At 50.7% G+C, this 24,494-nt stretch overlaps 1 protein-coding gene across 5 annotated transcripts in view; it reads right to left on the reverse strand.

Moving 5' to 3' along the window:
• The window catches only part of L3MBTL1 (L3MBTL histone methyl-lysine binding protein 1), a 38,014-nt gene that overhangs the window by 11,657 nt on the left and 1,863 nt on the right, over positions 1 to 24,494 (reverse strand). For 2 of the 5 annotated variants that reach the window (XM_069807881.1, XM_069807864.1), the window contains exons 2-12: positions 11,291 to 11,453; positions 8,860 to 9,083; positions 7,964 to 8,105; positions 7,675 to 7,813; positions 6,854 to 6,977; positions 6,183 to 6,270; positions 3,922 to 4,013; positions 3,179 to 3,283; positions 2,152 to 2,287; positions 1,533 to 1,633; positions 306 to 457 (exon numbers count right to left, since the gene is read on the reverse strand). In XM_069807881.1, coding sequence (XP_069663982.1) covers positions 306 to 457; positions 1,533 to 1,633; positions 2,152 to 2,287; positions 3,179 to 3,283; positions 3,922 to 4,013; positions 6,183 to 6,270; positions 6,854 to 6,977; positions 7,675 to 7,813; positions 7,964 to 8,105; positions 8,860 to 9,083; positions 11,291 to 11,426 — 1,439 coding nt within the window. In that variant the 5' untranslated portion in view covers positions 11,427 to 11,453. Of the gene's footprint in view, positions 1 to 305; positions 458 to 1,532; positions 1,634 to 2,151; positions 2,288 to 3,178; positions 3,284 to 3,921; positions 4,014 to 6,182; positions 6,271 to 6,853; positions 6,978 to 7,674; positions 7,814 to 7,963; positions 8,106 to 8,859; positions 9,084 to 11,290; positions 11,454 to 23,870; positions 24,442 to 24,494 lie in introns of those variants that run through there. The other 3 variants (XM_069807889.1, XM_069807884.1, XM_069807872.1) reach the window with 3 other exon arrangements.

Here is a 24,494-nt window from a genome sequence, read left to right on the forward strand (position 1 = left end):
CTGCATTGCAGGTGGCCCCATCTTCCAGGTGGATTTCAGGGCAAGCCCACAGCATGCAATCACATCTGTCTTTGCCCCATGTTAATTACAGGGCCATGGCAATGTCCCAGGCGGTGATGTGGAACCAGTAAAGGTTTGTCCCCCAGCACAGGGGGTGACCCTCTGCCTCACTGGACCACTGGTGGCCTGTCTACAGCAGCATGCTGGGATTGTCCCACATTTTCCCGAGCAGCCTGTCACTCTTGCTGAAGCAGTGGCAGGGTGTCTCCCCAGCACTGGCACCCCAGGAGCCTCTGTGCACTTACCAGTAGTCATAAGTATCATCCCAGTTGTCAAAGTGCACCAAAAAGCGATTGTCCACCACGTCAGTCACTGTGGCAACACAGATCAGGGAAGGGTTCATGCGGTCCACAGCTTCAAGCTTCATGCCCACCTCGAAGCCTGGGGAAGCCTCGTGCTGGGAGAAGAGAGGTACAGGTTTCTTTCAGAACCGCAATCCCAGTGCCCTCCTCACCACTTCCCTTGCCTGCTGCAAGGAGGCACCTGCCCAAACCCTCCCAAAACCAGACCCTCCCTGGACTCCAGGCAGGCCCGGGATCACTTAGGATCCCAGAAGGGCAGTGCCTTGCTCTGCATGCAAGAAAAGAGGCAGAGGGTAAGTAACTCAGCTTGGCCACTCAAAGAAAGAGGAAAAGAAATCTTCATACCCTCAGGAACTTCTATAAGTAGTAACCTCCAAGAGAAAAACAGCCTCCAACTTACACTGATTCATATTTTGTCACAGAACACTTGTTTGCGGTCACACTTCTGCAGTGTTAGCAGTGACCATGGCTTGGCAGCAGCAATACCCTAGGCTTCGCAGGAGGAGCCAGGATGGGACCTTTCATCCTACCTTGCCTGTATTTCTTGGAGCCAAAATCTGTGCAAAATGCTGTGTCCCATGCTAGTGGGATTGTCGCAGCAATGAACAGGAGGGTTTAGACACGATAAATAACTTGAAAAGGCTGATTTATCAGTAGGTTGAGTTTCCTCTGTAGCTGACAAAGAAACCATCAGCATTTTGCACTCCGCTATATTCCAACTTTCTTTACCCAAGCTGCCATATGCAAAATAAAGGCAGAGACAGAAACAATGAACACACAAAACAGAGACAAAAGAATTATAGTTATCAAACATTAACTGAGAGTTTTTGGCAAAACAATTGTTGAGAGTAGCAGTTATTTCTCCTCACCAGTACTTTTCCAACAGATTTAACTGTCCATGAGACCGACTTGGATGAAACAGTGAATCAGACCAATGCCAATTTTGGGCACACCAAACTAGTGTCCAAGCTACAGATCCTCAGCAGCAAAGCATGCCACATCTCATTAAGCAATGCCAGCAGTACAATCTCCTGGCCATTTGCACTGTAGGCTTGAGAAGCGTGGGGTGGACAGAGAAAAGCCCAGCACTGGCAGAGGTAGTCTGCTCAGCTGGAGGGGAAGAAGCCACACCTGAACCTGCGGGCTCTAGAAGGAGAAGCTGCTACTCACAGTGTTTCGGACCATGAAGAGGTGCTTAGGAGCTGCCTGAGCCTTTGTTATCTTCAGGTAGTTTGTCCAGCTGAATTCTTCTTCCTTATAACCTACAACCCCTCAGGAAGACAAAGGAGAGCACCAAATTCACCAAGAGCAGCCAGGAGGTCATGAGGCCGAGACCGGCCATCCCCGACCAGCCGTCACCCTGCCAGGCATGTCCTGCTGTGGGCAGACGGGGTCTACGGCAGCCCTGGGAAACCCAAAGCCCGTGGCTTAGGCCCAATGGCTGATTTTGAAGGAGTGCTAGGAAATGTTGGCAGCGGAGTGGAAATCCAGAGCTCAACTCCTCCCCAGAAAGCATCAGTCCCACCTGCCCTGGGGCACAGCTGCTGGCTCTAGCCTGGCACTGGGACATCCAGGGTGACACGGCTTTGCCCCAAAAGGGAGTGAGGAGAGATCTTTAGCGTGATGGGTGGCTGAAATGTTGTCCTGTGGAACACCCCCAGCACAGCAGCATCCCTTCCTGGGCCCCATGGAGCCACCCTGTCCCCATCTCCAGCTCTACATTTGGGAGCCCACTACTTGTCCCCCTCCTTCAACAGGACCCATGAACTGAGACTTGCTAACTCCTTACCTTTTGGGGGCTGGAGTTTGTGCCCCGTCTCCTCAAACCAGCCAGCAGGGTGGATGTCGGGGGAGTCAGCATTCAGCCAGAAATCATGGCACTCAGAGTAGCCATCAAAGTGGAGGCGCATCCGGTAACCACACACCTATCAGCAAGGAGGGCAGGAAAAGGAAAGGACCATGTAAACCACCTGCTGTCCCTGGCTGAGCATTGCACACACCTCCCCTCCCACACATAATCTCAGCATACCACTTAGGGAAGGCAAGAGTCAATCATAGGCCAATGCCCAAATAGGGAGGCACATGCCAGTCGCAGAAGGTGTCCATCACAGAACAGGGTAAATGCAAGGCTACCATAAGCCAGCCCTGATAGGGGAGGTTCAGGCTGGTGCATGAGACGCCATGGTGGGGCACCCTGATGGATCCAGCAAGAGCAAGGATTCCCTTTTCTGCACCTGGGGGAGATGCTGGTGCAGGGATTTTGGCTAAATGCCATACTGCTTTGGCAAAATCTCTCCAGCAGCAAGAACAGCAGCCACTGTTGTATGGCTGATCTCTCTGCCTGCCTGGGGAGCACTGTGAGCCAAGGCTGGTTCGGCTGCCACATGGCTGAGCAGAAAGCCCCACAGACAGAGGGCCTCCACGGACACAAGGAAGAGCAATGCAATGCCCCCACACCCTCCATCTCAAGGGCTCAGACCTGTCTGAGGAGCACCAGCAGTAAGATAAGCTGTTGCCATCACCACAGTCTCTCCCCCCATGGCCCTGCTGTGTCAGGCTGATAAAGAGACCAGCTAGGCTGGGGCATGACAGCTGCTCTACAGCACTGTTTCCTGCCCCTCCAAACTGGAAGGAAACTCCTCATTTGCTTGACCAAGGTGATGGAGTGCCACCTCATGTCATGGAGCAGCATGCAGGCAAGGGCCCAAAGCCAGTCTCCTCCACAGCCCAGCTGGCAGCACCTCCCCTCCCACAGAGCCTCCCGCTGCACAGGTGTGAGGAGGAACCACAGAACATGGGAACCGGAGATGCCTTACCTCAGCCACTGTCAGGATAAAGTACATAGATGGGTGCTGTGGATCAATCCCCTCCAGCTTCATCCCCACTTTAAAGCCGTTCTTGTGCTGGGAAGCTACTTGGTACTGGAAACAAAAATTAAACTACAATGTAAAAAACGACACAGGTAGTTGGGTCTAGAACCATCCCAAGGAGCAACCAGCAGGCAACGGGAGCTGCTGGGACCAGGAGATTGTGGGCCACAGGTCATGTTGTCATCCAAATTTTAATTCTTTTCCCATACAAAAACACATTCTTCCACCTCCTTGTGGGTTTGCATCTCTTGCTACTGGCAGGGCAGGGTGCCCCTAGGCTAAGCTGCAGCCAGGGAGAGTGGGGCACAGGCCTGGCTCCTTTTGCACCCTGGCAATCAGACACCTGGGAGCAGGGGTGCAGCGCATCAACGTGGCCTCAGAAGAGCCCATACCTGGCTTTGAGGAAGGGCTGGAAAGGCTCCATCACCCTGCCAGAGCTACAGGGGTGTCCTAGGCAAATGTGGGGTGCTTGGGATGGGGGACAGCACCCTGCTGGGGAGTGGGACTTGGGGCAAATCAAAACTGGAGGCTGACTGGTCACCTCCAGGTGAAGATGGGAGCTTACTTATCGCTCAGAGTCCCACAAAATAGGGAAGCAAGGAAGAGAGGAGAAGAAGGAGGGGTGGGAAAAAAAAGGGAAAGGAAAGAGAAGATGAAAGAAGGAAAAAGACAGGAAAATCCCAACTCACATCCTGGAAGAGATCTAAAGGGGCAGCGACAGCTTTCTGCTCCTCCAAGTAGGACGCCCAAGACCAGCCTTCTTTCTTCTCCTCACTGGCACCTGAGCGCAGCACAAACGCACACACAAGAGGCGCTGCTGAGGGTCTGCTCCAGCCTCTGTCCCTGCCTCGGGGCAGTGCAGAGGGCAGGCAAGCACATGGCTCCCACTGGGGCCACATCCCATTCTCACGCACAGGCCTGCATCCCTGCAAAGCTCAGCACCATCCTACCAGAGCCCCTTCACGAGCAAACCTGGCTGGCTGTCCAAGGAGGGACAGAGCTAAGAGGCCCCCTCTCACACAGGTCCCCATGACCCAAATATCCTCTGTCACTGTACAATGTTCTAGTAAGGCACCGAAGGAGCCTGAGGGACAAGCCATCCTGTGCAAAGCATCAGGACACCTCTGCAACCAGTCCTCCTCCAGCTAGTACATCCGAAATGGCCACAGCACTGATGGATTTGGGACAGCCAGCAGGATCCATCCAGAGGTCTGGGAATCACTCGCAGCTGCAAGGGGCTTCCGGCCAGTCAAACCAGCAGCGAGCTCACCTCCCACCACCACTCCGGAGGCACCAGCTCTGCTATCCTTGCTCTGAGACAATCACCTGAGCCCCCCTTGGCACACCAGGACCACTCTGATACCCTAGAGATGCATTTACCCTTATGGTATTCAGGAAAAGAAGACAACTTCATCTCTTCATAGGCAGGGAGGTAATCCTTCGTGCCTTCAGCCCCTTTGGGAAGGCCACAAAGGCCTTACCCAGGGCACATGAGACACATGCCAAGTCTCTTGCTTTCCAGCCACTTTCTCTCCCTGCTTCATAGTGCCTGAAGGGACTCCAGGAATGCTGTGCCTATTCCAGCACTGAGTAATTCACAGCTACAGGCCAGCCATGGCAGACAGCCTTTGGTAGGACAGGCCAGAAATGCAGGGAAAAACAAACCAACTCCTTCCTCCCTTGGGCTTAGTGGAAGCGGAGATGGAAAAAATAGGAACTTGCGGAAGAAATTAAAGCTGAGCTTCAGTGAGCAAGGTTACTAACCTAGATGCTGAGCTAATACTTAAGAGTGACAAACACCTTTATGATTCTTTAGGACATAGAAAAAAGTGGCAGGCATGTTTGGGGAATCTGTAAGTACAAGCTCTGCACTTCTGGAGAATGACAAATACACCTGGAGACAGAGCATACACTGACTCTGCTGCACTGAAGCATCCAGGTGTATATTTTGTTTGCTGATGTACTTCTAAAATAAGAGAAAAATGCTAAAATAACAAGGCTCATCACTGCTTACTTGTATGCAGCAGGGAAGGTTACATGCTCAGGGCTCAGACTGTAGAGAAAAAGACCTGGCAAGCAAGTATGAGATCTTTTTTTAATAGTGGTTAACTCAGTGTAACATCAGGGGTTAATGACATCTGGCCCCTGCTACTGTCCCTACATTTGGCTATGGAGAAGAGCATGAAACTGGAGTTTAATTTTAAAATTACTTTGAGTATGACCTTTCACTATGCAAAGACAAAAAGTTTCCCATAAATGTTTATTTTCAGTATTTTCCCCAGTTTTCCTTCCCCCTTACCCCCATCACACTGCAGAGAAAAAATCAAACAAGCAAACACTGCATCCCTCAGCTTGTCTCCTTTCCCGCTGTGTTGACAGCTCTGCATTTGAGATCTCCTCTGATATGGTCCAGGAATAGATCCACACGAGATGAGACAACCCCAAATCACCCAGCTTCAGCTGCACCAGACCTACAGGAGCAGCTCCCAAACTTGTGAGCTCCCGATAACATGAGGGAAGTTCCCTGTAAGACTGTCCAAAGCAGGGGCAAAGCCAGACATGGCGCAGAGTTACACTGCTGCTCAGGATAGTGTCTCTTGGAGCAAACACGGTATCCACAAGCAAGTAATAAATTCAGCTCCCAAGGGAAGGGACCAGAAAGCACTGTACAGCATGGCCCAGTGCCTGAAGAAGACACAGCCATATCTGTAAGGGTGCACCCTTCCCATGGAGAGAAAGAGAGGAAAGGAGAGAAATGGAAAGAGACAGAGAGAGCGGGATCAAGCCAGCAGAGGAGCTTACAAGCCTTCAGGAACATGTACCACTGCATTGTACTGGGTGTTTGACTCTGCTGGAGCACCAAAATGCTGGCCCAGCCCCACAGTACCACAGCTGGACCCCACAGCCATGGCGAGAGCGCTCACCCCACCACCCGCCTAGCCCTCCATACCGTGCTGGCTCCCATTCCACGCATCAGCCTCTGGATTGCTGATGACAGAGTCTCCTGCAGAGTTTTTCCTCTCTTCCTGCTTTTCTTCCTAGACATGAGAGCAGACAAAAAAGAAACCCATTGCGTTGGAGGTCTGGACAGTGGTTTATGCTGTATTGTACCCTCACACCAGTGCAAAGGGCCATACCGTGCCGGGAGCCCAAGGGGGATTTTGATGCTAAGTGGTAGCAATCACAACTGGAGTGGATCTGCTACAGTTAGGGCTGGCAAGCAGAGCTTCCTTGCCTCATCAGTCACTCTCCCTTCCCCAGGATACACATCATGCAGATAAACACTCTCTTACTTCAACACTTACTTTGGTGGCCCAGACTCAAGAGAGCAGTTGAGAGTGCTGGATACCTACAGCCCAATGTGGACATGCCTAGCACTGCCCAATCCAAGGTGCTCAGCATGCCAAACAGCCAGCCAAGTGTCTAGAAGCCCTAATGCTCCACACATTCAAGTCTTTTTGGTATTAACAGCCTACAGGTTACCCTTTTGACACATAGCTGACACAGCACTGAAAAGCACCAATGAGAACTGCACGCACCCTCAGTGCATACAGGGGTGTCCCATGTCCCACCCTTGACATCAGCATGTGCGCACACATCCCCTCCCTGCACTATTCCTACCATTTGCTCAGATTCATATTCTTCCTCTGAAGGGCTCTGGTAGTCCTTCCTCTTTCGTTTCTTCACTGGCTTTAGGATTTCAGTGGCATTGTTGCTGCTGGCAGAGTTTTCCACAATGACGGACCTGCATGGAAGAAGGGTAAGTAAACCTACTGCAGCATGGTACGTGGCAATGGATAGGGTGTCAGTAAGGGACTGGTTGCTGGAGAATCACTGTCACCCCATTTCTTACTCGTACATGCTCCCATCCCTCCTGCCTAATGTATGTGCTCCTCTTGGCACACAAGTTGGCAAGAAGTTAGAACCAGGGTACAGACCAGAATCACCCTCACACACTTGGGTGTCAGAAACCTGAATCCAGGGATGGATCAAAAGCAATCTAGTTTCATAGCAGGGCTCTAAGTTGCATCAGTCACACAGAGATGCTGGAAAACGAGTCCCAGCAGACACACATTAGTAAGCAGAGGGGCTGGAAATGCCCTCATGACCCATGCCTCCCACTGCTGCTCAGCCTGGAAGCACCCACTACAGCAACCTCCTGCTGCAGCCCTGCTCCAGCAGGTACATGTTTATGAGGCCACAAATTGGGCAGGAGAAAATCTGGCTCCTGTGCTTCCTGCTGTCCCCTGGGACAAGTCTTGATCCCCCCACAGTGCAGCCAGGGCACTCCACCTACAGGAAAGAGAGAAACAAGTGGGGTCCCCAGCACCTGCCAGAGACAGATGCGCTTGCATCCCTTGCTGGAGCATGTGGACAAGGGGAGGCAGGGCAGACAGACAGATGGATATGGCTCTGTATGGAGCAGACTCCCCTTCCTTCACCTTTCTTTGAACTGCTGGTGACAGTGCTCGCTGCAGAAGCCCCTGCCTTCCCGGGCTCCATCTGACACATGTCTCCGGCCACAGGTATCACAGTGGCACATGCTTTCTGCTGTTGGCAGCTTGGTCTGCTCTGGCACATCTGAGTCAGAGAGAAGAGGAGCAGTGAGGCACAAGGTACAGCAAGGGAAGGAGAGCAGGAAGCAGGAGACATTTGCCTTGCTCAGGGCCTATGCCAAACACCTGCTGGATGACAGCACCCACCCCAGAAGTGCCACCATGGTGTCCTTACCCTGAGCAGTAGGATTGTCCCTGCTAGTGGGTGCCACCTCTGAGTCCCCATCTTTCTCTGTCTGACCCTCCTTTATAGCTTCCACTGGAGGCATCTTATCAGCACTCACCACCTTCAGCGTCCCGTACTCGTTTATTCGAAACTATGTCATTGAACCAAAAAAACAAGGAAAAATAGTTAACAAGGAGGATAGAAATGTAACTTGATAGCTAGTGGGTGCATGCGAGCTCTGAGAATGAGAGGGACATGGTTCAGTCATTAGTGCATCCAACAAGAGGACAGGTCTTCTGATGATAGAGGTGAGCACAGCACCAAAGTCACCTGTTCTGCTGCCCCTCCTTGCAGCCTGTGCTGGCCACTGAGCCTGCCAGGGCAAGCACACTGCCTGCACGTGGGTGAGACCAGCACCAGCTGGCAGCACAAGGGGCAGGGCGGTTGGCTGGAGGATGTGGTGCCCTGAGGCTGAGAAATCAATGCATTTTGTGCAAGCTATTTCACGTACCAAGCAGTACACCTAAAGGCACCTGCTGTCTGATGAGCGCAAGGCCACTGGGTGAGTGCAGGAGTTTGGTGAGAGCCAACTCCATGGCACAGCTTGGAAAAGAAAGATGCCCTGCACAGCAGTAACATCCCTCTGCCTGCTGCAGCCCCCCAGCGTGCTCTCTCTGCTAAGCTCACAAGATGTGAGGGGCATAGGGATGGGGCACAATAAGAGCCTCGCAGAGCAGGAATAGGTGGGATCCTCCAGCTGGGGTGCGGGTACTGCCAGGGGCCACTTCACATCCTGGTGGTCCCTGCCTGGCACAGGCTGAGGGACTGCCACTTACAAGGGGCAAGCAGCTCCAGGGAGTGTGTGTGGGGTGTGTGCAAACACAGTGGCCCAGGGCTACACTTACCCGCAGGTTACTCCCAGGCAAAGTAGCCACCCCATCTTTCCACTCCAGCACACGGACTGTGCTGCAGGTCTGCACCCCGCTGATCTGGGGAATGACAGTAGCTGTGATGGGCTCACTCCCTGCTCCCCTCTCTGGCCTCTCAGCCCCTGTGCTTCTCTGTGGTTCCCTGGGGAATCGCTGAATTTCTAAGGTGCTCGTGGGAAGGTTGATGGTAGTGGTATTTGCTTGAGAAGGGAAGAAAGGAAACAAACAACCAGAGGCATACACAGAACACTTAACTGATGCAAACAAGGCTCAAAGGCAGCACAGAATGACAGAGAGGACATGGTCTCCCAGCTGAGGGCTCACTGCTGTGGGCTAAAGCACCCACAAGCAGGCAGCACGACCCAACAAGATCTACAGCCAGCAATGGCTTGTGCTGTGGGGTGGCACCAACACTATCCACATTCAAGGGTTCCTACTTCAGCCTAACCTCAGACTATTCCCATGATCAGGATGCCCTGATGTGGCAGGAGTGTGCTGGCGAGCTCCTGGACTGCATCTTCCAGTTCAGTTTCATTCCAAAGGAACACACTGTGCGACCCAGGGCCATTCCACAGTGGGAACCGAGGCACTGGGAGCAAGAAAAATTGGGAGATTTGCTTCTAAAGAACACCCCTGGTTTCACCTAACACACATTCATGCTTTCCTTGCACACCTCCTGAAAGATGCTGGTCAGCTGGGCTGAAAATTGTTGTCCCAATTTTCAAGAAGGGTAAGAAGGACGACCCTGGTAATTACAGGCCTGTCAGTCTCACTTCAGTGCCTGGTAAAATTATGGAGAAGGTTATTCTGGGACTTATTGAAAAACACTTGAGAGACAGTGCAGTCATTGGTCATAGCCAACACAGGTTCATGAAGGGAAAGTCCTGCTTAATTAACTTAATTTCTTTTTATGATAAGGTCACCCATCTACTTGACCAAGGGAAGCCAGTAGATGTGGGTTTTTTGGATTTTAGCAAAGCTTTTGATACTGTCTCTCACAGTATCCTTCTGGACAAAATATCCAGCACACAGCTAGACAAGTCCATAATATGTTGGGTGAACAACTGGCTGATGGGTTGGCCTCAAAGACTTACAGTAAGTGGGGTCACATCAGGCTGGTGGCCAGTCACCAGTGGGGTTCTGCAGGGCTCAATTTTAGGGCCAGTGCTCTTTAATGTTTTTATAAATGATCTGGATGGAGGAGTCAAATGTATATTAAGTAAGTTTTTGCCAATGACACTAAATTAGGAGGAGCTGTGGACTCCCTTGAGGGTAGAGAGGCCTTACAGAGATCTGGATAAACTAGAGAGCTGAGCAATCACCAACTGTATAAAATTTAACAAGAGCAAGTGTCAGATTCTGCACCTGGGACGGGTTAATCCTGGTTATATGTACAAACTGGGTGACGAGAGGCTGGAGAGCAGCCCCGCGGAAAGAGATCAGGGGGTTTGGGTTCATGGCAAGTTGAATGGGAGTCAGCGGTGTGCCCTGGCAGCCAAAAGGGCCAGCTGTGTCCTAGGGTGCATCAGGCACAGCATCGCTAGCTGGTCGAGGGGGGTGATTGTCCCACTCTACACCGCACTGGTGCAGCCCCACCTTGAGTACTGGGTGCAGTTTTGGGCACCTCAATAGAGAAAGGACATCAAACTGCTAGAGTGTGTCCGGAGGAGGGCGACCAAGATGGTGAAAGGTCTCGAGGGCAAGACTTACGAGGAGCGGCTGAGGTCACTTGGCTTGTTCAGCTTGGAGAAGAGAAGGCTGAGGGGTGCCCTCATCGCAGTCTACAACTTCCTCAAGGGGGGCAGCGGAGGGGGAGGTGCTGATCTCCTCTCTCTGGTGACCAGCGATAGGACACGAGGAAATGGAATGAAGCTGCGTCAGGGGAAGTTCAGATTGGACATTAGGAAAAGGTTCTTCACTGAGAGGGTGGTCGGTCCCTGGAACAGGCTCCCCAGGGAAGTGGTCACGACACCAAGCCTGTCAGAGTTCAGGGAGCGTCTAGACAACGCTCTCAGTCATATGGTTTAGTTTTAGGTAGTCCTGCAAGGAGCAGGGAGTTGGACTTGATGATCCTTATGGGTCCCTTCCAACTTGAGATATTCTGTGTTCTGTGGTAAGCGGCAACCCAGGAGCCCACATGCCCTGCAGAGCAGGCACCCAGCACACCATGCTGCACTGGCACAGGGCCCCAGACATCAGGGCTTTGGTTTAAAACTCAAGAGGTTTTGATCGGCCACAAATTGTCCAAGTGATGTGGGATAGCCACAGAGAACCTCTAAGATGGCAACAGCAGCACGGCTTTGCCTCCCAAGGTTTGGGAAGAGCACAGATATACAACGAACGTGAGGTATCAACGTGAGGGGAGAAGGCTGGGGAGGCACCAGTTAGAGAGGACAGTTCCGCATACCTGGTATGATGAAGGCAGTCGTTGGCAGGTGGGTGCTCTGCACAGTGCTCTCAGTGGTGACCACATGGACGCTGACCTCCCCAGCAGCATTCCCCTTTGTGCTTCTCACAACCTCCATCTCTGCTCTGCTGTCCATCACCTTGCCTGGGCACAGAGCAAGATACTGGAAGACAGTTAAGAAAGAAATCAAGTTGGGTACAAGTACAAACACGACAAAGGAGTGAGAAAGAGACTGTGGAGGATGATCCCTCCCTTTCCACCATCTCTCAGCAGAAACCCCTGTAAGACATATTAAAGGTCCATTGAACCCAACAGAGAACAGCATGAAGGTCACAGCTGGTACCAACACGACCTAGTAAAGCCCCTGTTGCAAGATCCCAGCTCAGAGCCTGCAAACAGCAAGGGTTTTTTCTTACCTGGCACCACCATAAGATGGTACAAGCACAGCAGGTCCACCACAAGCTATGTCCGCTCCTGGCTCCCACTGGGGCCTACATCACTCTGACACAGACTGTGACTGAGGGTTGGCAAATCCTACCCTGGAGAAGACGGAGTTCCCTGAAGCTCCCTTTCCAGTTCTCCCATTGGGCAGTCACCCTTGATCTTCTAACTGGCTGTAAGAGGGAATTTCACAAGTGACAGGAGTTAACCAGGGCAGGTTGGGGGGGAGTGGAACATGAAGTCCACTGCATGCAACTGAGTTTCTCACAAGACTGGTGATGTTCAACCCATTTAGCCATGAATTTCAAGGAGTAGGCAAGGTGTCAGGGCCGTGAGAGTACTACTGCGCCTTACTGGCCCTGACCAGCCTCCCCTGGGACCCCCACCCATGGGCCCAGGGGCTCCGTGTCAGCCCACCCTCAGCCTGTCTATGCCATGCTGCAGCAGTGCTGGTCTCCAGCTGCTGTCTGGCAGCAGTGGGACCTGACCTGCCAGCTGGCATCCCGGCGTGATCTTGGACCTTGCCTGCTGACCTGAGCTCCTCGCTGGACCTGGCCACAGTGGCCCTGCCAGCTGCCTTCCTCGGTTCCCTGTTCCTGGGGTAGCAGCTGGCCCCTGCTGTGCCCCAGCAGGCAGGACGGTGCCTACACCAGGATAGCCCCAAACCAGGGCCTGCCTGCAAAACAGAGGGAAGAACAGCATTGCCTCCCAGTGCCGAGGTGAGGGAGGGCTCTTGGCACTGCTCCTGCCCTAGTGAAAAACACAACGGACACCCAGAGCTAAGCAGAAAACCAGCAGTATCATCAAATGTGCTCGGGGAAGGCAGAACTCTCCATGCCTGCTGAAAATGATGGTCCGAGTGTCCCAGAGACCGCTGGAGTCTGAGGACACTGGGCTGGGGAGGGATTTTGGACCTGCCCTGTTTCCCACACCCTCTTCAAAGCAGTTGCTGCCAGGATGGAGGCAGGGCTGCTATGGGGCTAAGTAGGGGACCATGCTCTTGTCTCGGTTGCTTTTGATGCAATCTAAATTTGAAAGAGAAGACAGCCATGTGGAAAACAGGATGATCATTTCAGTGAAGCATGGTTAAGTAAGAATTTGGTTACAAAGGGGAAAGTCTGAAATTTTAAAACCAGAGACATTAAGATAAAGGTGTTACAACCAGAGGATAAAGAGTGGGATAGTGTGCTCAGGTTAGGGGAGGATCTACTTCTTCCTCTCTCTTACGGTGCTGTCAGGTTTGTGATCAGAAATACCTGATGTTCAATTGACAGATGGTATGGACCTTTAAGGCCCTCCAGGTGCAATGTCAGAAAAGCACTGTTAAGTGTTGGGAGAACTGAAGGAACCGAGTCATTCAGCTGGACACTGGACTTCAACTGAAAGCCAAAATGAATTTGGCAGCCAACCTGTCTTGGTGCTTCCTAATACCCACCAGGAACCTATCTGCTTTCTTAGGAACTTAAATCTGGTATTTATCCTTGATTCATCACTTGGGTCAGATATTTCAAGGACAACTCATCATTTTGTGTGAGCTCTTGGCTTTTTTTTTTTATTATTTAAACAGAACTTCAGACTGGAAATGCCTAGAAAGGAAGAGAAATAACTAGATCCAGTGCCCAAGCTGGGTGATGCTCAAACTCATCTCTACAGCAGTCTATGATGTGAACACAATAGCAAATAATTGCACAGGAAATAACCAGCAGTAATTATCACGTGTCAAACACTCTCCAACTCCTTGCAAGGCTGCCTCCTGATGCTGTCGAGACTGGTTCTCCTGTGCCTTTTGAGTTCAGGGTGAACAGAATTAATTTGGATTATAGATTGTGGCACTATTCCTTAAACTGAAAGAATTAAATAACTGAGATTTAGAACTTAACCTCCAGACAATCCCTCCTCCAACAGCCTCCTGGGACAGAACTCGCTGCAGCAAAAGGCGTGTCCCCCCACTGTACCACTGCTGGGCAGCCCAGCTCAGAGGGTCAAGAGCCCTCCAAGGAGCTTGAGGGAGGCAGAGGACCCCACCCAGCCCATGGCCCTGCCCTACAACAAACTGTCACTCCGGTTCCTCTTATCTGCCCCTGAGCAGCACTGTCCATGCTTCCCCTGGTACTTCTGGCCAAAGCAACCTCCTTCTTGTTGGCAGAAAGCTTTCCCTAACACCTTGCCCCAACTCCTGCCCTTTGAGCACACGGGGAGCACAAGTTCTGCAAACAACTCCTGCAGCATGTGTCCTGCTCCAACCCACAGGGGAGCAAAGACTTTGAGGTCCTGGACACCATAAAACCTTATGCTTACAGATGTCTCGAGCCATGTTTCTTTCCTTTTAAGATCCATGGGGGGAGACAGGTCCAAAGCTATTCCAAGGCCACACATGAGCAGCAAGAACATTGTCGGTGTGAACCTGTAAGCACATCATTGCCACAGCTGAAACCAGCGACCCCCAGGGCTCTCCCACCTCTTGTCAAGGGCTTCCATGGTGTTAGACAACAATTTACCACCAACACTGTTCACATCAACCATAGCACACATTGTTAAACTTTTAACTCAGGATTTCTGAGATAACTCCTCCACAAAGAGTCCTAAGCCCCAGAACACTGCTCTGGACCACTGCCCCACAATGCCTTGGAGCCTTGCTGGTGGGACAGGTGTGGGCATGACACGACACCCAGGCTGCAGAGCTCCATCCCCAACCCAGAGGAGTGAGAATCAGGATTGGAGACATTGTTTGCAGCTCACGGTTTTCAAAAGCCTAGCAAAAAAAACCCTGGAAGCCCAGGAGCAGCATATGAGCCAAAGGGGAGAAGAGAACAAGCATCTCTGTAAAGGAGCACAGTCACAGCTATGATCTGCCCTAGCATCAGTGTCACAGCAGGAAAAAGGCACTGGCACACCTCCCTGTGGACAACCCCGTTCCCTGAGAGCAGGACCTCTGACAGATGTCGGGGAGAGGATGCCTGCGGCTGAGACAAGTCCAGTTGCTTCAGTGCATGGAGCCAAAGCCCAGGCAGGTACCACCATGCCAGAGATGACTTCAAGGGGTCTCCTGCAAGCCCTGGTATGACCCATTAAGGATTGCAGGATAATTCAGGCTGGAAGGAACCTCAGGAGGTCTCTAGTCCAACCTCCTGCTCACAGCAGGGTCAGCTATGAGATCAGACCAGGTTGCTCAGGGCTTTACCCAGTCTGGTCTTGAAAACCTCCCAGGATGGAAACCATACTTCCTGCAAATTAGCACAACAATTAGCAACAAACTAACACATTGCCTTTCTGAAGACTGCTCTCGACAATGATCACAAGATTTATTTATTTTCTAAATTTTTTTATTTAGTTGGGATCTTAAAAAGCTTTTAGCTTACATGTGCCCCAGTGACATCTGATAAAACTCTGCCCTGCTCCAACAGGACCAGAATTAGGCCAACATGTAGCAGCTTTCAAAAATCCCACCATCCAGATTTTAACATAGCAAGCACTTGCAGAGGTGACAGCTATTTTGGACTTATCAGTGAGGCCCTGTCCTGGTTTCAGCTGGGATGTAGTTAACTGTCTTCCTAGTAGCTGTACAGTGCTGTGTTTTGAGTTCAGTATGTGAAGAATGTTGATAACACTGATGTTTTCAGTTGTTGCTCAGTGGTGTTTAGACTATAGTCAAGGATTTTTCAGCTTCTCATGCCCAGCCAGGGCACCTGACCCAAACTGGCCAACAGTGTATTCCATACCATGTGACGTCCCATCTAGTTTAGGAACTGGGAAGTGGGGGGCAGGGATTCGCCGCTCGGGGACTGGCTGGGTGTCGGTCGGCGGGTGGTGAGCAATTGCCCTGCGCATCATTTGTACATTTCAATCCTTTTATTACTACTGTTGTCATTTTATTAGTGTTATCATTATCATTATTAGTTTCTTCTTTTCTGTTCTATTAAATCGTTCTTATCTCAACCCAGGAGTTTTACTTCTTTTCCTGATTTTCACCCCCATCCCACTGGATGGGGGGGAGTGAGTGAGTGGCTGCGTGGTGCTTAGTTGCTGGCTGGGGTTAAACCATGACAGTCCTTTTGGCGCCCAACGTGGGGCACGAAGGGTTGAGATAACGACAAACCTGACCAGAGCTTGTTAAAACAAATTTGTTCTAAGCATTCGTTAAGTTGATTTATGTATTCTTAGAGTTGTTGCTCTGGTTTTTAAGGCTCTGTTATGTATCACCTCGCTTGCTGTATGTAGTTCCTCTTCTACTGCTTATCATCCGTGGGAGGTGGATTAAGGTTTTCGCTTTGATGTATGGTATAACTCTGGTTTATGGTATGATAAAGTCATCAGCTGTGGGATTAATCCGGTATTTGCACTTAGCATTGTCACCTTTATACTGCGGGAGCCATCTGTGGGAAACTATTAATAATTATACCATTTACCTTTCCTCCATGGAAAACCAGTCTGTGGGTGGGGTACCTTTCTTCCCCTCTCCTTTCTCCTTCAGTCCAGTTACAATGGTGTTTGAGAATTTTGAAAAATTTGAATACTCCTGGAATGTTGGGACTAGCACGGTCCTAGCTCTACTGCTAGGAATTAGCATACTTCTGAATGTAGTTCAGCTCTTGTTGAAGGTTAAACAGCTATTTAAGAAGATCACCCAGAGATGTGCCCCAAAGCTGGATAATTATGAGTGTCAGGGTGGGTGGGGTAGTATGGGCAAGTACCTAGAAAAGTGGGCACCTCCAATGTTTTGGAAATTCACCCCTGAACAAGTGCAGGATCCAGAAGAACTAGTAAAATATTTGGAAAAGGTATGTTGTCACCCCAGCAGCTCCAGAGAGATACAAATCACTGCAATGTGCTGGGGCCTGGCCCATGCCTATCGAGCCCTGTTTGACACCACTCAGTACCCTCAAGGGGAAGAGAAAGTCTCTGGACCTAACAACAAAATGATGAGCACCGCGGCCACCCAAACCTTGGCAACAGGCGCTGCGGCCCCTCCAGCCCCAGCAAGGAGCATTGCAGGCACCCAGACCTTGGCGACAGGCACCGTGATCCCTCCAGCCCCGGCGACGAGAACTCGGGCTACCCAAACCTCAGCAACAGGCACTGCAGCCCCTCCAGCCCCGGCAATGAGCACAGCAGCTACCCAAACCTTGGCAACGGGCACTGCGGTCCCTCCAGCCCCAGCGACGAGCACTGCTGCTACCCAAACCTCGGCGACAGACACTGCGGTTACCCAAAACCCGGCGAGCGATACTGCAACTGAACCAGCGGACCAACCTGCACCAGCATCAGTTGCCCCCGTACAGAAAAAGAAATATACAAAAAAATCAGTTCGCTTAGCAAAGGATGAAGATGAACCAGGGTCATCACGGGAACCGGAGGAAGAGGCAGAACCAGAGGTAATAACCCGGTCCCTATCCTTGAGTGAGCTGCGGGATTTGCGAAAAGACTTTGGCCGCCGTATAGGTGAGCATATTATCACCTGGCTCCTCCGATGCTGGGACAATGGGGCTAATAGCTTGGAATTAGAAGGTAGGAAAGCCAAGCAGCTGGGACCACTTGCCAGGGAAGGTGGCATTGACAAGGCAATTGGAAGAGGGACACAAGCCATCAGCCTCTGGAGGCGACTCCTGTCAAGTGTGAAGGAAAGGTACCCCTTTAAGGCAGATGTTATATGTCAATCAAGCAAGTGGACCACCATGGAAAAAGGTATTCAATATCTGAGGGAATTAGCTGTGCTAGAGACGATTCATCATGACCCGGACAACCCACAATTACCCAAAGATCCAGACGAAGTCCAATGCACGCGACCCATGTGGCGGAAGTTTGTACGGAGCGCACCATCATCCTATGCCAACGCATTGGCAATAATGGCCTGGAAGGATGAAGAGGCACCGACAGTGGAGGAAGTGGCTCGCCAACTCCGTCAATACAAAGAAAATCTCTCCTCCTCCCTACAAGCCTGCATTGCGGCTGTGGAGAAGCTGTCCGAGGATTTCCAGCAATTCAAAGAGGATATGTCCTACTCCACACGTGTAAGGACCAATGTCTCAGCTATTAGGAGTGAGCGTTCCTCTGCCCAAGAGAGAGAATATAGAAGGTACACACCGCGAGGTGCCCTGTGGTTTTACCTATGTGATCAGGGAGAGGACATGAGGAAATGGGACGGAAAACCTACCTCGGTCCTCAATGCACGGGTACGTGAACTGCGAGGAAAAACCACCACAAAAGGGGATTCTACCAGGAAAAATGCCGCTCCAGTTTCCAAACAGAGTAGAAGGGCTGATTTTATTTCCGATCCTCTTGAAGGGACTTCTGAGCCAATTTTACGAGAAGTGAATACTGAATACTCTGACCAGAATTAGAGGGGCCCTGCCTCCAGCCAGGTGGAGGAAAGAGATAACCGGGTCTATTGGACTGTGTGGATTTGATGGCCTGGCACGTCAGACCCACAGGAATATAAGGCTCTAGTAGACACCGGCGCACAGTGCACTCTAATGCCATCAAGTTATAAAGGGAGAGAATCCATTTGTATTTCTGGTGTGACAGGGGGATCCCAAGAGTTAACTGTATTGGAAGCTGAAGTAAGCCTAACTGGAAATGAATGGCAGAAACACCCCATTGTGACTGGTCCAGAGGCTCCGTGTATCCTTGGCATAGACTATCTCAGGAGGGGGTATTTTAAGGACCCGAAGGGGTATCGATGGTCTTTTGGTATAGCTGCCTTGGAGACGGAGGGCACTGAACAGCTGTCTACCCTGCCTGGTCTCTCTCAAGACCCTTCGATTGTGGGGTTGCTCAAGGTTGAAGAACAACAAGTGCCAATTGCTACCATGACAGTGCACCGGCGGCAATATCGCACCAACCGAGACTCTCTGATTCCCATCCACAAGTTGATTCGCCAACTGGAGAGCCAAGGAGCGATCAGCAAAACTCGCTCACCCTTTAATAGTCCCATATGGCCAGTGCGGAAGTCTAATGGGGAGTGGAGACTAACAGTTGACTATCACGGCCTGAATGAAGTTACACCACCGCTGAGTACTGCCGTTCCAGATATGCTAGAACTTCAATACGAGCTAGAGTCAAAGGCAGCCAAGTGGTATGCCACAATTGACATTGCTAATGTGTTTTTCTCAATCCCTCTAGCAGCAGAGTGTCGTCCACAATTTGCCTTTACTTGGAGGGGTGTCCAGTACACTTGGAATCGATTGCCCCAGGGGTGGAAACACAGCCCCACCATTTGCCATGGACTAATCCAGACTGCACTGGAAAAAGGTGAAGCTCCGGAACACCTGCAATACATTGATGACATCATCGTATGGGGCAACACGGCAGAAGAAGTCTTTGAGAAAGGGAAGAAAATAATCCAAATCCTTCTGAAAGCCGGTTTTGCCATAAAAGAAAGTAAGGTCAAGGGACCTGCACAGGAGATCCAGTTTTGGGGAATAAAATGGCAAGATGGACGTCATCAGATCCCAATGAATGTGATTAATAAAATAGCAGCTATGTCTCCCCCGACTAATAAAAAGGACACACAGGCCTTCTTAGGTGTCGTGGGGTTTTGGAGAATGCATATTCCAAATTACAGTTGGATTGTAAGCCCTCTCTATCAAGTGACCCGGAAGAAGAATGATTTTAAATGGGGCCCTGAACAACAACAAGCCTTTGAACAAATTAAACGGGAGATTGTTCATGCCGTAGCCCTTGGACCAGTCCGGACAGGACAAGATGTTAAAAATGTGCTCTATACTGCAGCTGGGGAGAATGGCCCTACCTGGAGCCTCTGGCAGAAAGCACCTGGGGAGACCCGAGGCCGACCCCTGGGGTTTTGGAGTCAAGGATATCGAGGATCCGAGGCTCGCTATACTCCAACTGAAAAAGAGATACTAGCAGCGTATGAAGGAGTTCGAGCCGCCTCAGAAGTCGTTGGTACTGAGACACAGCTCCTCTTAGCACCCCGACCGCCAGTGCTGGGCTGGATGTTCAAAGGGAGGGTCTCCTCTACACATCACGCGACTGACGCCACGTGGAGTAAGTGGATTGCACTGATCACACAACGGGCTCGCATAGGAAACCCCAGTCGCCCAGGAATTTTAGAAGTGATCACAGACTGGCCAGAAGGCAAAGATTTTCGAATGTCGCCAGAGGAGGAGGTGGCACGTGCTGAAGAAGCCCCGCTGTATAATAAACTGCCAGAAAATGAGAGGCAATATGCCCTGTTCACTGACGGATCCTGTCGCATTGTGGGAAAGCATCGAAGGTGGAAAGCTGCTGTATGGAGTCCTACACGACAAGTTGCAGAAACTGCTGAAGGAGAGGGTGAATCGAGTCAGTTTGCAGAGGTGAAAGCCATCCAGCTAGCGTTAGATATTGCTGAAAGAGAAAAGTGGCCAGTGCTCCATCTCTATACTGACTCATGGATGGTGGCAAATGCCCTGTGGGGGTGGTTACAGCAATGGAAGCAGAGCAACTGGCAGTGCAGAGGTAAACCCATTTGGGCTGCCACACTGTGGCAAGATATTGCGTCCCAGCTAGAGAATCTGGTTGTAAAAGTACGTCATGTAGATGCTCACGTACCCAAGGGTCGGGCCACTGAAGAACATCGAAACAACGAACAGGTGGATCAGGCTGCCAAGACTGAAGTGGCTCAGGTGGACCTGGACTGGCAACATAAGGGTGAGCTATTTATGGCTTGATGGGCCCATGATACTTCAGGCCATCGGGGAAGAGATGCAACATATAGATGGGCTCGAGATCGAGGGGTGGACCTGACCATGGACACTATCGCGCAGGTTATCCATGAATGTGAAACATGTGCTGCAATTAAGCAAGCCAAGCGGTTAAAGCCCCTGTGGTATGGAGGGCGATGGCTGAAATATAAATTTGGGGAAGCCTGGCAGATTGACTATATCACACTCCCACAAACTCACCAAGGCAAGCGCTATGTGCTTACAATGGTGGAAGCAACCACCGGATGGCTGGAAACATATTCTGTACCCCATGCCACTGCCCGGAACACTATCCTGGGCCTTGAGAAGCAGGTCTTGTGGCGACACGGCACCCCAGAAAGAATTGAGTCAGACAATGGGACTCATTTCCGAAACAACCTCATAGACACCTGGGCCAAAGAGCATGGCATTGAGTGCGTGTATCATATCCCCTATCACGCACCAGCCTCTGGGAAAATTGAGCGATACAATGGACTCTTAAAGACTACATTGAGAGCAATGGGGGGCGGAACTTTCAAACATTGGGATACACATTTAGCAAAAGCCGCCTGGTTAGTCAACACGAGAGGATCTGCCAATCGGAGTGGCCCTGCCCAATCAGAATTTTTACATACTGTAGAAGGGGATAAAGCCCCTGTAGTGCACATGAAAAACATGTTAGGGAAAACAGTCTGGGTTACTCCTGCCTCAGGCAAAGGTAAACCCATTCGTGGGATTGCTTTTGCTCAAGGGCCTGGGTGCACTTGGTGGGTGATGCGAAAAGATGGAGAAGTCCGATGTGTGCCTCAAGGGGATTTGATTTTAGGTGAAAATAGCCAGAATTAAACTGTATGATATTAGTTGCTATATAACCCTGCTACTGTATATTATCATTACTATAATTGTTATATGCTATATCCATAGTACTATAGTAAGAATCACTTGGATCAAGCAAGAAAGAACTGTGATAAAACTGAGCAAAGCGCAGTAGAGGTGGAACCAGAACTGACTCCAGCATGCAACAATCCAACGGTGCACACCATCCTCCTGCTGCGTCAAATGTCATCTGCTCGTCACACTGCACTGAAGCCCAATTCTGCTCTACCGACTGAGAGGACTTTGCACCATCCCTCCTGCCCAGACAGACTGGTATGACAGACGGAGCCCAGAGTCGGAAACTAAATGAACTCAACAAACATTTTATGAACATAACCCATGAACTAAAGAACTGATATCTCTGTGTGTGTATACTTTTACATATATCTCTATCATTGTTCATATGTCTCAAAGGGATGGAAAGGTGGTGATGATTGATCAGAATGTAACTAAAGGTATGGGAACTGAGCATGACGTCAATGGTATAGAATAAGGGGTGGATACTGTCCTGGTTTCAGCTGGGATAGAGTTAACTGTCTTCCTAGTAGCTGGTACAGTGCTGTGTTTTGAGTTCAGTATGTGAAGAACGTTGATAACACTGATGTTTTCAGTTGTTGCTCAGTGGTGTTTAGACTATAGTCAAGGATTTTTCAGCTTCTCATGCCCAGCCAGGGCACCTGACCCAAACTGGCCAACAGTGTATTCCATACCATGTGACGTCCCATCTAGTTTAGGAACTGGGAAGTGGGGGGCAGGGATTCGCCGCTCGGGGACTGGCTGGGTGTCGGTCGGCGGGTGGTGAGCAATTGCCCTGCGCATCATTTGTACATTTCAATCCTTTTATTATTACTGTTGTCATTTTATTAGTGTTATCATTATCATTATTAGTTTCTTCTTTTCTGTTCTATTAAATCGTTCTTATCTCAACCCAGGAGTTTTACTTCTTTTCCTGATTTTCTCCCCCATCCCACTGGATGGGGGGGAGTGAGTGAGCGGCTGCGTGGTGCTTAGTTGCTGGCTGGGGTTAAACCACGACAGGCCCCGAGTTCTCCATTTTTCCTGGTATTGAGTGTAACTCTGTATGTCTTACAGAGGGTGTAGGTCAGCCCCACTCCCCAACAAGCCTGCCATTCAGTCTTTTCTTTAGGTCCACAAGGACCTAAAACTCTGCACACCCACTCCACTCTTCTGCCTTCTGCTGAGGGACAGCCAAGGACCTCGGGCTCCCACTCTGGAAAAGCCAGAAAGGAGAGAAGCCATTCTAGGAAACCCTGGCCACACACACACGCTGACCTGTAGTCCCTCCAGAGACCACTACAACACGCTGGGTGGAAGGAGGAATTTTTCAAGACAACTTTCATCCAGAAGCGCTTGCTCTCTTTCTTGGCCTGCTTTACTCCAGTAAAGCAGTTCTTGCAATCACATTCTCCATGTATGAGTACATACATGCATATAGCCATATGTCTGCAGTCAGACCCCACCAGCCTATTTCAGCCAGTTTTGACAGCAAAATTAGATGTCTCTGTAACAGTGGTCTCTATCAGAGTAAAACCTTCAAGTTTGGGAAACCAGGCATCTGCACACAGAACAGGGTCTCTGCATTGCCCCTCACCTCTTACGGGAGGGCATCAGCACGGAGCACAGGCTGAACTTCCCAAGCACCAGAGAGTGGCTGGGGACAGCTGATCTGTGCACACATATTCACACATGCAGAGGAAACTGGCCACAAAACACACATTTTACAGTAACCAGGCTTCACTGTTTCTGCTGCTCACAAAGTTTTGAGCTCATCAAACAAGAAACATCGGGTGTTGGCACACCAGCACTCTGCACCAGTGACACAGGGGCTTGGAAAGCAAGTGTTTCTACAGTTGCTATACACACGAGCCTCCAGCTCTGCCACAGTCTCACACCCACCCTCTCGCAAAACCACAACAAAGCCAGGGAATGATCTGCTCTTTGGAAAGAGGAGGGATACACTGTGTGCAACAGGTGATAGAGAAGCACAGAGAAAAGCAGCTCCCAGCACAGAGATGCTGTACAGCCCTGTCAGCACTTTATAAAGCACAGTCTGGTCAAAATATGTGTTTCTTTTCATCACAAAATTGGCTTAAAATAACTATTTCAAACAACATTAACATGTTCATTGGCTTTGTGGCTTCTCAGATTTTTAAATATTCCTGAAATCTGCACTGGTGTATGCTGGGGGCCACCCAGCTGGAAAGCAGCTTGACAGAAAAGGTGCACAGCAGGTTGACCATGAGCCAGCAATATGCCCTTGCAGAAAAGGCTGCGAACAAACGGTGTCCTGGGCTGCATTAGGAGGAGTTTCACAGCACGTGGAGGGAGGTGATCCTTCCCCTCTGCTCAGCATTGGTGAGCCCACCCCTGGAGTGCTGGGTCCAGTGCTGGGCTCCCCAGCACAAGAGAGACAGGGACAGGCTGGAGAGAGTCCAGCGAAGGGCCATGAAGGGGATGAAGGGACTGGAGCATTTTTGCTAAGAGGAGAGGCTGAGAGAGCTGGGACTGTTCAGCCTGGAGCAGAGCAGGCTCCGGGGGATCCCATCAGTGTGTATAAATACCTGGAGGGAGGGTGCAGAGAGAACGGAGCCAGGCTCTTCTCAGTGGTGCCCAGGGACAGGACCAGAGGCCATGGGCACAAACTGGAACACAGGAGGGTCCTTCTGAACATCAGGAAACACTTTTTCACTGTGAGGGTGGCTGAACGCTGGCACAGGTTGCCCAGGGAGGTGGTGGAGTCTCCATCCATGGAGATGATGCCTGGACATGGTCCAGCTGGCTCTGGGTGGCCCTGATGAAGCAGGGGGTTGGACAAGGTGACCTCTGGAGGTGCCTCCAACCACAACCAGCCTGTGATTCTGTGAATTATTTTTTCAGGAATTTCCACAGAGAACTTCCCCATCCTTAACAACAGCTGAAACATGGATTATTAATTACCTCCAGTGGCAAAATTGAGCCTTTAAGAAAAAGCACCAGCTGGGAGCATGCTAAAACTGCAAGCGGTACACCAGAGCACTGCAGAGACATGGTGGGCTGGGAGCTGCTCCCTTGGATCTTCCACTGTCTTCTGGCATTGCCCAGGGCAGGTGTTTAAAAGACTAACGGCACTGCAGAAAGTATTTGCTCCATATACACACAGGAGCACACTCGATAACACCCTTTGCACATGCAGGTTGCCCAGTGGA

Source organism: Haliaeetus albicilla, chromosome 2 (genome assembly GCF_947461875.1).
Source record: "Haliaeetus albicilla chromosome 2, bHalAlb1.1, whole genome shotgun sequence".
Classification (NCBI taxonomy): domain Eukaryota; kingdom Metazoa; phylum Chordata; class Aves; order Accipitriformes; family Accipitridae; genus Haliaeetus; species Haliaeetus albicilla.